This window comes from Mirounga leonina, unplaced genomic scaffold (assembly GCF_011800145.1).
Source record: "Mirounga leonina isolate KUSES-001 unplaced genomic scaffold, KU_Mleo_1.0 Mir_128, whole genome shotgun sequence".
In the NCBI taxonomy this organism is placed as follows: Eukaryota; Metazoa; Chordata; class Mammalia; order Carnivora; family Phocidae; genus Mirounga; species Mirounga leonina.
Genome location: NW_023270320.1, coordinates 39,766,529 through 39,777,825, shown reverse-complemented (window position 1 = coordinate 39,777,825; position 11,297 = coordinate 39,766,529). Strand labels below are relative to the sequence as shown.

The 11,297-nt window shown below is 48.1% G+C and overlaps 1 protein-coding gene across 1 annotated transcript in view; it reads left to right on the top strand.

Moving 5' to 3' along the window:
* Nucleotides 1-1,642, top strand: part of MYOM2 (myomesin 2) — an 83,316-nt gene extending 81,674 nt beyond the window's left edge. The window contains exon 37 of the mRNA XM_035004318.1: nt 920-1,642. Within this exon, the coding sequence (XP_034860209.1) occupies nt 920-1,237 (318 nt within the window). The 3' untranslated portion in view covers nt 1,238-1,642. The remainder of the gene's footprint in view (nt 1-919) is intronic.
* The last annotated feature ends 9,655 nt before the right edge of the window (nt 1,643-11,297 follow it).

The following is an 11,297-nucleotide window of genomic DNA, read 5'->3' as shown; positions in this document are numbered from 1 at the left end:
GTCCACCGGTCCTGGGTGTCCACCTGTCCTGGGCCCTTGGCAGCAGTAACTGCACAGGGAGCAGGTTGGCCATGCCCTGTAGGAAGGCGGAAACCACCTGCGTCAAGTGAGAAATGAAAAGCATCTCTGCTTAGTTGTCAGGGTCACTTTGGAATTTATAATGGAAATGGCTAAGTGGAGGTTTAGTTTGTGGCCGGTCAGTGGAGTTACTGACATCTAGTTGCTACCTCTAGCCATCTTCAGCCATTCGTACCCAATGTCCAGGGTTCATAGACACTTGAGAGAATGTCATTAGGCCAAGATACTAAAACGTACAGGCCTTTTCTTTAGCAACTAAGGAAAGCCTAGAGAGTTCCTGAGCTGGAGTCGTCATGGGTCTCACAACAAGGATGGACCGAGATGTAAGCAGCAGCTCCATGGTCTCATGGGCTGAGCACACGGTCCTGGGCGTCACAATGTGTTTGCTCCATCTGATTTACCACTTTTTTTTTTTTTTTTTGATTTACCACTTTTAAGACAATATCTTCTCTGGATTTGCCAGAGGAACTGGCAAAATGGATCTGTGAGTTTGAATACAAAGGAAATTTGGAAGCAGGCTAAATACATCTCCTGTAAAATGTGGAGTTTAATTCCCTCTACATTCTTTAATTGACATCGGCCATGGATTAAGACAGAATAAATAGAAAAAATTATCACTGATTTTTCTCACGAGCTGCCCATGAGGCTGTGAGCTTGTTTGCATCCTGCTGTCTTTGGATCCCTCATGTCTAGCTTGGCGCTTACGCATAGAAAGAGCCTCTTGACCAACTGAGCTATACGTGGGGTGGACAGACACTTCGCTGACCCATCCCCTTGGGAGAGGCAGTATGACTTCCGTGTTTCTAACCCTCCCTTCTCTGCTCCCCCCGCCCCCCAAAAGACCTTGAACCTGACCTGCACCGTGTTTGGAAGCCCTGACCCCGAGGTCGTGTGGTTCAAGAATGACAAGGACATCGAGCTCAGCGAGCACTTCTCAGTCAAGGTGGAGCAGGGCAAGTGCGTCAGCATGACCATCAAGGGCGTGACCTCTGAGGACTCGGGCAAGTACAGCATGCACGTCAAGAACAAGTACGGAGGTGAGAAGATCGACCTCACCATCAGCGTGTACAAACACGGGGAGAAGATCCCCGACATCTCGCCGCCCCAGCAGGCGAAGCCGAAGCTCATCCCGGCCTCGGCCTCCGTGCTGGCCCAGTGAAGGAGCTGCCGCGGGCGGGAAGGCCACCGGAGGGCGGTGTGCTGGTTCAGACGGGTGACCGGAGTGAGGTCACGTGCGCCGACGGTCCAGCAGGCGTCAACGCTTTTAGTTTGGCACTTGGTTGTTATTCTCTTATGTCCCTCCAAGGGCGAAAGCTCAGCTTGTTTGCACCAGGCTAGAACAAGGTCTGCGGATACCAGCGGAGGGTGGGTTGCAAGGTGCCCGCTCGGATTTCCGTGGCTGCTGGCCCAGGACGCAAAGGCCCCAGCACGTTGGTGGTTGCGGCGTGTGGGGCAGACAGCCTAGCGGCTCCGGAATCCTGGCTGTAGAGCCTTGCACGCGTGTGTTGTCTGGTTGCACTCCCGTTTTCTCTCGCTGTAGACGAATAAAACTTTATAAAGGCAATTGGTGTGGTTCTCCTGCATCAAGCTGTACCCGACCCCATCTGCTGCGTTTCCGGGCTCCATTACGGATCGGCATGTGGTGGCACAGCCAGGGGCACGCGAGTGTGCAATCTGGAGACGGGGGCGCGGGGGGTGCAGATCACACGCACAGTATTTACCCGGCCGGGCTTGGTGGCGGCCCCGAGGCTGGCAGGGGCAGCGACCCACACGACCATCACTCCTGAGACGGTGTGCATCTCGTGCGGGCTTAGAGATGTTCCGAGCACGGATCTAAAAGTCTCCGTGGAGGAAAACAGGACGTGTGGATGGCCACGGTCCTTTTTAGTGTGCTAAGTAACTGGTCCGGGGTGTCAGAAGGAAGAGAGGCATCACTGGAAATGATCAGAGCAGTAGCCGTGGAAGCACATGGAAATTGGCTGACTCTGGGTCTCTCCGTGAAGTTCAACAAAATGTATGGCTGAACATGGCCTTTCTTTGAACTCTTTCTTCCCTTTTTGGGAACAGGCTGAAATTCCTTAGGCATCAAATTCCTACCTCAATATTTTAGTTTTATATTAAACATATTGCTTTTATCAGAAAAAGCTTTGGTAGTTCAGAACATTTTTATGTATCTCTCATTAGGGCCAATCCAAACTTGATGAGATTGTGCTATTTTTGCTCTCTCGGGCCCCAGCAGATTAGATGATGCCCACCCCCACAGGGGCGGAAGGGGTTTCTGAGCTCAGCCCCCCGACTCACATGCTCACCTCCCTCAGACGCCCTCACAGGTGCCGTCTCCTGCAGCCCCGTCAAGCGGACCCCACACCACTAGGGTGGCGAGCCGTCCTCCGGGCTGGCACGCCCAGAAGCACCGGCGCCTTCTGCCCTTCACGGCAGCATGTTTCCATCTGTGACGAGGGGCTGTCAGGTGTCACCGCACAGCTGCCGTGTGTCCCCTGCAGCTCACGCACCGTCTGTGGGGACACTTGAAGACCACGGCAGTGTCCTGACCTGGTAGCCGTACCGGTTCTTGTCTGCGGGCAGCTCTCCCGTGGTGGCTCCAGCCGCGCCGGCTCAGCCCGGTCGGCATGCTGCTCATCCCTCGCACACTCACTCATTGTGTCCACACCTACCTTTACCCCTCTGCATCTCACTGCGCCCGCGGGCACCGGCTTCACTCGCTGGGCTGAAAGATTCGCCTGCCCCGACTCACTGTTGCGCCCCACTGTCCACCTTCAGCCGGACGGCAGCGTCCGTCTTCAGCGCGCAGTGTGGGCATCCTCCTTCCTGGGCGAGTCGTCTGTGCGCCGTCTGTGTCTCAGCTCTCCTCGCGCGCCCCTCCACCGCCTCTCTCTGCAGCATCCGTGGGCCAGCTTCGCCTGGTGGCCGTAAGCTCCCCTAATAAGGCTGATGTCAGGGTTCCCACGTGGTTTCCCTTGACGCCTGTTGCAGTAGGAGAGGCCCGTGACCCAGACAGGACCTGCCCCCCGCTCACACCCACGGCTGCTGGCGAATGACAGCGCCCTGGCCGAGGACAAGCAAGGACATGCGGTGTCCACGCCTCCTCCCGGCTCAGCGCCTGAGCAGCTTTTTCATTATGGGCATGTCACTTGGACTCTTTAAGTCTAGCTTCCTTTTATCTATAAAAATTCAGGAAATGATGCTTTTTATGAGAGAGTGTGATATGTATTCTGAGGGCTCAGTTATAGAAAGAATGAATTTTGGATTCATGTGATTATGAGATATGGTGGTTTGGGGTGCAAGTGGGCCTTTTAAATAAGTCAACCATCTGTTGAAACTGTCTGTCAGTTCTGTTTCTAGGGCATCTCATGAGAATAGTTAGATACAGATTCATTTAAATCAGCCCCAGAAGTGGGCTTCGTCTGGGACTCTGAGCCTGTCCGGAAAACAGGGGTGTGTGTGGGAATGTAAGCAACTAAAATGTGATTCAGCAAAACTCGTCCTCATCAAACAATCATGTCGCAAGTCATGGGCTTCCAAAACTGAGACAAGGGCTAATCAGGGTACAACAGACCCAAACCTTTCTTTGCAGCTGTACACATTCCTACTAGCTGCCCATCACGCAAAGAATGCGTTAATGCTTCCGGGTATATATCTAAAGAAAATGAAAGTACTGTCAGGGAGACTCCTGCAGCCCATGTTCACTGCAGCGGTATTCACAGTCGCCAAGATGTGGAAACAGCCTAGGGGTCCGATGATGGATGAATGGATAAAGAAGATGTGCACACACACACACACACACACTGGAATAGTACTCAGCCATAAAAAGGAAGGAAATCTTGCCATTTGAGACAACATGCATGGACCTTGAGACCATTATGCTAAATGAGGTAAGTCAGAGAAAGAGAAATACTGGGTCATCTCACTTATATGTGGACTCTAAAAAAGTAGAACCCACAGAAGGAGAGTAAAATGGTCATTACCAGAGCCTGGGGAGGGGAAGTGGGGAGATGTTGGCCAAAGGCTACAAACGTCCACTTATAAGATGAGTAAGCTCTGGGGATCTAGTGCACAGCATGGAGACTACAGTTAACGATACTGTGCGATGTACTTGAAAGTTGCCTAGAGAGTAGACCTTAAAAGTTCTCACCACAAAACAGAAATAGTAGTTATACGATGCGACGCCACGGTGGTAATCACTTTGCAATATGTAAGCGTGTTAGATCTGTGCCTTGCACACCTTACACGTCGTTACATGTCAGTTGTATCTCAATAAAGCTGGGGGGAAGGTATTTGTAAACCTGGTCAACTCATGTGAGAAACATCAAGATTTTGCATCTTCTAAAAATAAGATTTTAAGATTGCCCATATCCTATTTTTAAGAAATAATTCACGGATTTCCTCCTCTCTGCTCTCAGGCTTGCCAGAATGAAATTGTGTGAGGTCAGAAAGTGAGCTGGAGACCCCTTTCTGGGAATGATGTTTTCTGTCTGTCTGTCTGTTTTGTTTCCCTTTGAGCATCAGAGCGGCATGTTGGCAATGCTAAAACTTCTGTGGGGCCAAGACCGGGAACAGGGAGGTACCACTTATTTTGTAGTATTTAGTACAGCTCACCTTATGTCAAATGAATCCTGATCGCCAAGACGCACAGCAGGTAAACAAAGGGGAACGTGGGCCCCGTGCAAGGAACTCACAGCTCCCAACGGGACACATACTATATAGTCAACAGACATGACAGCGAGACGTGTCTCTCACGGCCTCAGAGCTGCATCGCTGTTTACGGAGAAGGAGACCCATCCTGGGGATTTGGGTCGATGGCCGAGCGTGTGACAGATGCCACAGGTGGAGCTTGGGTTTAATACATGTGCCTCATTCAGTGGGTGACAAATGTGCTGCTCTGTGCAAAACGTTTTTTTTTCCCCTATGAAACATTTTAACCCAGGAGCGCAGTGGGAACCGTGTGTGAACGTTAATGGCTTAGAAAATTAAAAACCATAAACAGATTTAGACATTACATTTCATAAAGAGTACATGCACAGTAACAATAGCATTAAGCCAATGAACAGATGTGTATCCACGGCAAAAGGTACTGAGAGTGTTTCATTAGCGGGTGGGTATTTGTCATAAAGGTTTTTTTTTTTGAATTGATTCAAACTGTTTTTTTTTAAAGATTTTATTTATTTATTTGAGACAGAGAGAATGAGAGACAGAGAGCATGAGAGGGAGGAGGGTCAGAGGGAGAAGCAGACTCCCTGCCGAGCAGGGAGCCCGATGCGGGACTCGATCCCGGGACTCCAGGATCGTGACCTGAGCCGAAGGCAGTCGCTTAACCAACTGAGCCACCCAGGCGCCCGATTCAAACTATTTGTTAACTAAATGAAGGTAGGTTTGTGCGTTTGTGGATGTGGGAAATGTCTGTCACCCATGTGCTGCCCAGAAAGCCCTTCCTCCCATCCTGGGGTTCTGGCGTAGCGCTGGAGAGAGATGCTCAGTCTCTAGAGGAGGGACTTCTAACCCAGGTCAGGGTGCACGTACAGTCTCTCACCCCCAGATGAGCGTCAGGTGGACGCCTCCGTGCTCGGTTCTCATCAAAATGGGGCAACTGTGACTGGTCAGACCCACGCGGCTCTCCTGTCTTTCTCTCAAGAGGACGTGGAAAGAAGGGAAGGCTTTTGCAGGATGTGGCAGGCATTCCTTCTTCCCATTCAGGAGGTGAGGAGAGGAACGGAAGCGGCCCTGAGCTCCAGTGCAAACCCGCCCCGCCCCAGTGACCCGCCTGCCTGACGTCCTCCAAGGCGAGCCCCGGCTGACAGGGGTCTAGTTTGCTCTGAAGGACATAAGGAGCCCGCTTCTTGTCCCTCTCTCCCTGCCCCCCCCCGTGATACCCCTTGTCCCTGCTCAGTCTCCCAGCCCGTTGGCAGGCCAGCAAGGGCCCAGACCCCTGAGCCGTGAGGGCCGAACGCCCAGTGTGGACGCCCCGCGAGCCGGGGACAAACCTTCGCCTCTCGGTGTCTCCTTCTTCAGCTGTCCCTTGGGGACGACAATGGCGCCCATCCCCAGGGCTCCGTGGGGAGATTTGTGAGGATGCGTGGCCATATGAGGAGCACGGGCGAGGTGCCTGGTTTACAGCAGGTGCTGTGTGTGTGCTAATACCCAGCATTACTAGTATCAATGCCTAATATTTAATATTTTGCCTAGATTATCTTTTATCTTGATTTTTCCATTTTTTTTCCTCATCCACACTTGGTTGCTTTTTTCCCACCATCTTTTCTGTGATTTCTTTAAAAATTTTAGGCCATTCTTTATCATTTTCCTTCAAGGGAGATTTCATCTGGAGCCAGGGCCCCTCTTCCTATCCTTTACACACCACCTGTATGAAGACTTAGGGATACTTTTTTTTTTGTCCTTGCATTTACTCTGTAAACATTCACTTAAAAAAAAATAAGCCTTCTTGGAAAGATGGGATTGTACCCCAGTTCTTTCAAAATTATGGTTTTGTTGCTCTTCTAGCAGCAAACTGAGTTTTGGTTGAATGAGTGGTCCTCACTGAAATAACAGGTCAGTCCAGCCCGTCTCTCCATCACGTCTGTAACAAAACTGCAGGTAGCAGGTGTGGTTCTGGTGTGAAGTGTGGTACCCTCAGCCCGCGTTACGTACCTGACACTTGGCGTGCACCCCACTCACAGGGTCACATGGCACGATGCAACCGTGAATCCGAGCCTGGCGGTCCGCCATCTCTTGGGCAGTGTGGACGGTGCCCGCGTTGGTCTCCCAGGCCCAGCTGCAGTGCGAGCTGACCTGTGGCCCGCGGTCGGGGGCGGCCCCAGCACTTCGGAGCCCGCGGGGATGGGCAAACGGAAGCACTGGCTTCCCTCGTCACCCTTGGTGCACTTGCTTGTTAGACAAAAAACTCTCTGTTAAAGCCTTTCCAAGGCCAGCTTCTCCGTGGCTTCAAGGTTTAGGCTCAAGGGATGCTGGTGGTGTACTGGGGAGCCTTCATGGTCCTGTTCCCGCTGCACGACCTGCCCCAGACTCAGGCGGGCCCTCAGCTGAGCGGCTGTCGGTTCCCCTTCGGAGGGAAGTGGCACCATAATCATACCCTTGGCGGCATCCCTGCCCAGCCTTACAAACACTTCTGAGTGCTGAGTTAAAGGAACATGGAGAGCGGGCCCCCCAGCCAGCGGCCCCGGGTTCCGGGCCCCGCGAAACCTCTAGATGGCGCTCGGAGAACAGGCATGGACTGCCGCCTCCTTCCCAGATCCATCTTTTTGATGCAAACACATCTCTTAGTGAATGGAAGATTATTAAAGGCATTACACTTACCCAGTGACAAGGACAGGTCTGGCAAATTACTGTTTCCAGGAAATAGCAGGTCATTTTGAAGGCAATGATACAGGCTCTTAATCTTCACATGATACCCATGAGAAGGAATAAAACACACCTAGTGAGATATTACAAGGCTCTTGTTACATCAGTGAAGTCATCAAAATATGTGAACTATCTATACATTAAGTTTGGGGTATGAATTTTAAATATTCCATGTTTCAAAGAGGTGTGTCAAACGCAGCCGGCTCGCTCATTTGTCAAAGCAGTAAATTACACAGCATTGAAATTTTTCACATTAAGTGTCTGATCCTGCAGAACCATCAGTCGGGGACAGACGTGGTCAATCAGAGGAGTTTCTGGATCTTCAGGGAACTGTGCTCCCCCAGGTGACCTTGGGTGTCCTTGAGTATTTTCTCAGTGGTCATTCTGCGCCTTGATTTTTTTTTCCCACAGTGCTTTTTTTTATTCTTATGTTAATCCCCATACATTACATCATTAGTTTTAGATGAAGTGTTCCATGATTCATTGTTTGTGCATAACACCCAGTGCTCCATGCAGAACGTGCCCTCCTCAATACCGGTCACCAGGCTAACCCATCCTCCCACCCCCCCCTCTAGAACCCTCAGTTTGTTTTTCAGAGTCCATTGTCTCTCATGGTTCGTCTACCCTACGATTTCCCCCGCTTCATTCTTCCCCTCCCGCTACCTTCTTCTTCTTTCTTAACATATATTGCATTATTTGTTTCAGAGGTACAGATCTGAGATTCAACAGTCTTGCACAATTCACAGCGCTTACCAGAGCACATACCCTCCCCAGTGTCTATCACCCAGTCACCCCATCCCTCCCACCCCATCCCCCACTCCAGCAACCCTCAGTTTGTTTCCTGCGATTAAGAATTCCTCATATCAGTGAGATCATATGATACATGTCTTTCTCTGTTTGACTTATTTCGCTCAGCATAATACCCTCCAGTTCCATCCATGTCATTGCAAATGGCAAGATCTCATTCCTTTTGATGGCTGCATAATATTCCATTGTATATATATACCACCTCTTCTTTATCCATTCATCTGTCGATGGACATCTTGGCTCTTTCCACAGTTTGGCTATTGTGGACATTGCTGCTATAAACATCGGGGTGCACGTACCCTTCGGATCCCTACATTTGTATCTTTGGGGTAAATACCCAGTAGTGCAACTGCTGGATCGTACGGTAGCTCTATTTTCAACTTTTTGAGGAACCTCCATACTGTTTTCCAGAGTGGCTGCACCAGCTTGCATTCCCACCAACAGTGTAGGAGGGTTCCCCTTTCTCCGCATCCCCGCCAACATCTGTCGTTTCCTGACTTGTTAATTTTAGCCATTCTGACTGGTGTGAGATGGTATCTCATTGAAGTTTTGATTTGGAATTCCCTGATGCCGAGCGAGATTGAGCACTTTTTCATGTGTCTGTTGGCCATTTGGATGTCTTCTTTGGAAAAATGTCTGTTCATGTCTTCTGCCCATTTCTTGATTGGATTCTTTGTTCTTTGGGTGTTGATTTTGATGAGTTCTTTATAGATTTTGGATACTAGCCCTTTATCTGATATGTCATTTGCAAATATCTTCTCCCATTCTGTCGGTTGTCTTTGGTTTTGTTGACTGTTTCCTTTGCTTTGCAAAAGCTTTTTATCTTGATGAAGTCCCAATAGTTCATTTTTGCCCTTGCTTCCCTTGCCTTTGGTGATGTTTCTAGGAAGAAGTTGCTTCAGCTGAGGTCAAAGAGGTTGCTGCCTGTGTTCTCTTTTAGGATTTTCATGGACTCCTGTCTCACATTGAGGTCTTTCAACCATTTGGAGTCTATTTTTGTGTGTGGTGGAAGGAAATGGTCCAGTTTCATTCTTCTGCATGTGGCTATCCCATTTTCCCAACACCATTTGTTGAAGAGACTGTCTTTGTTCCATTGGACATTCTTTCTGCTTTGTCAAAGATGAGTTGACCATAGAGTTGAGGTTCCATTTCTGGGCTCTCTATTCTGTTCCATTGATCTATGTGTCTGTTTTTGTGCCAGTACCATGCTGTCTTGATGATGACAGCTTTGTAATAGAGCTTGAAGTCCGGAATTGTGATGCCGCCGGCTTTGCTTTTCTTTTTCAACATTCCTCTGGCTATGCGGGGTCTTTTCTGGTTCCATACAAATTTTAGGATGATTTGTTCCATTTCTTTAAAAAAAGTGGATGGTATTTTGATGGGGATTGCATTGAATGTGTAGATTGCTCTAGGTAGCATCGACATCTTCACAATATTTGTTCTTCCAATCCATGAGCATGGAACGTTTTTCCATTTCTTTGTGTCTTCCTCAATTTCTTTCATGAGTATTTTATAGTTTTCTGAGTACAGATCCTTTGTCTCTTTGGTTAGATTTATTCCTAGGTATCTTTTGGTTTTGGGTGCAACTGTAAATGGGATCGACTCCTTAATTTCTCTTTCTTCTGTCTTGTTGTTGGTGTATAGGAATGCCACTGATTTCTGTGCATTGATTTTATATCCTGCCACTTTACTGAATTCCTGTATGAGTTCTAGCAGTTTTGGGGTGGAGTTTTTGGGGTTTTCCATATAAAGTATCATATCATCTGTGAAGAGTGAGAGTTTGACTACTTCTTTGCCGATTTGGATGCCTTTTATTTCTTTTTGTTGTCTGATTGCTGTGGCTAGGACTTCCAATACTATGTTGAATAGCAATGGTGATAGTGGACATCCCTGCCGCGTTCCTGACCTTAGGGGGAAAGCTCTCAGTTTTTCCCCATTGAGAATGATATTCGCTGTAGGTTTTTCATAGATGGCTTTTATGATATTGAGGTATGTACCCTCTATGCCTCTACTCTGAAGAGTTTTGATCAAGAAAGGATGCTGTACTTTGTCAAAAGCTTTTTCTGCATCTATTGAGAGGATCATATGATTCTTGTTCTTTCTTTTGTTAATGTATTGTATCACATTGATTGATTTGCGGATGTTGAACCAACCTTGCAGCCCAGGGATAAATCCCACTTGGTCATGGTGAATAATCCTTTTAATGTACTGTTGGATCCTATTGGCTAGTATTTTGGTGAGAATTTTTGCATCCATGTTCATCAGGGATATTGGTCTGTAATTCTCCTTTTTGATGGGGTCTTTGTCTGGTTTGGGGATCAAGGTAATGCTGGCCTCATAAAATGAGTTTGGAAGTTTTCCTTCCATTTCTATTTTTTGGAACAGTTTCAGAAGAATAGGTATTAATTCTTCTTGAAATGTTTGGTAGAATTCCCCTGGGAAGCCATCTAGCCCTGGGCTTTTGTTTTTTGGGAGATTTTTGATGACTGCTTCAATTTCCTTAGTGGTTAGAGGTCTGTTCAGGTTTTCTATTTCTTCCTGGTTCAGTTTTGGTAGTTGATACATCTCTAGGAATGCCTCCATTTCTTCCAGGTTATCGAATTTGCTGGCATAGAGTTGCTCATAATATGTTCTTATAATTGTTTGTATTTCTTTGGTGTTGGCTGTGATCTCTCCTCTTTCATTCATGATTTTGTTGATTTGGGTCATTTCTCTTCTCTTTTTGATAAGTCCTGCCAGGGGTTTATCAATCTTGTGAATTCTTTCAAAGAACCAGCTCCTAGTTTCGTTGATCTGTTCTACTGTTCTTTTAGTTTCTATTTCATTGATTTCTGCTCTGATCTTTATGATTTCTCTTCTCCTGCTGGGTTTAGGCTTTATTTGCTGTTCTTTCTCCAGCTCCTTTAGGTGGAGGGTTAGGTTGTGTACTTGAGACCTTTCTTGTTTCTTGAGAAAGGCTTGTATTGCTATATACTTTCCTCTTAGGACTGCCTTTGCTGCATCCCAAAGATTTGGAATAGTTGTGTTTTCATTTTCATTGG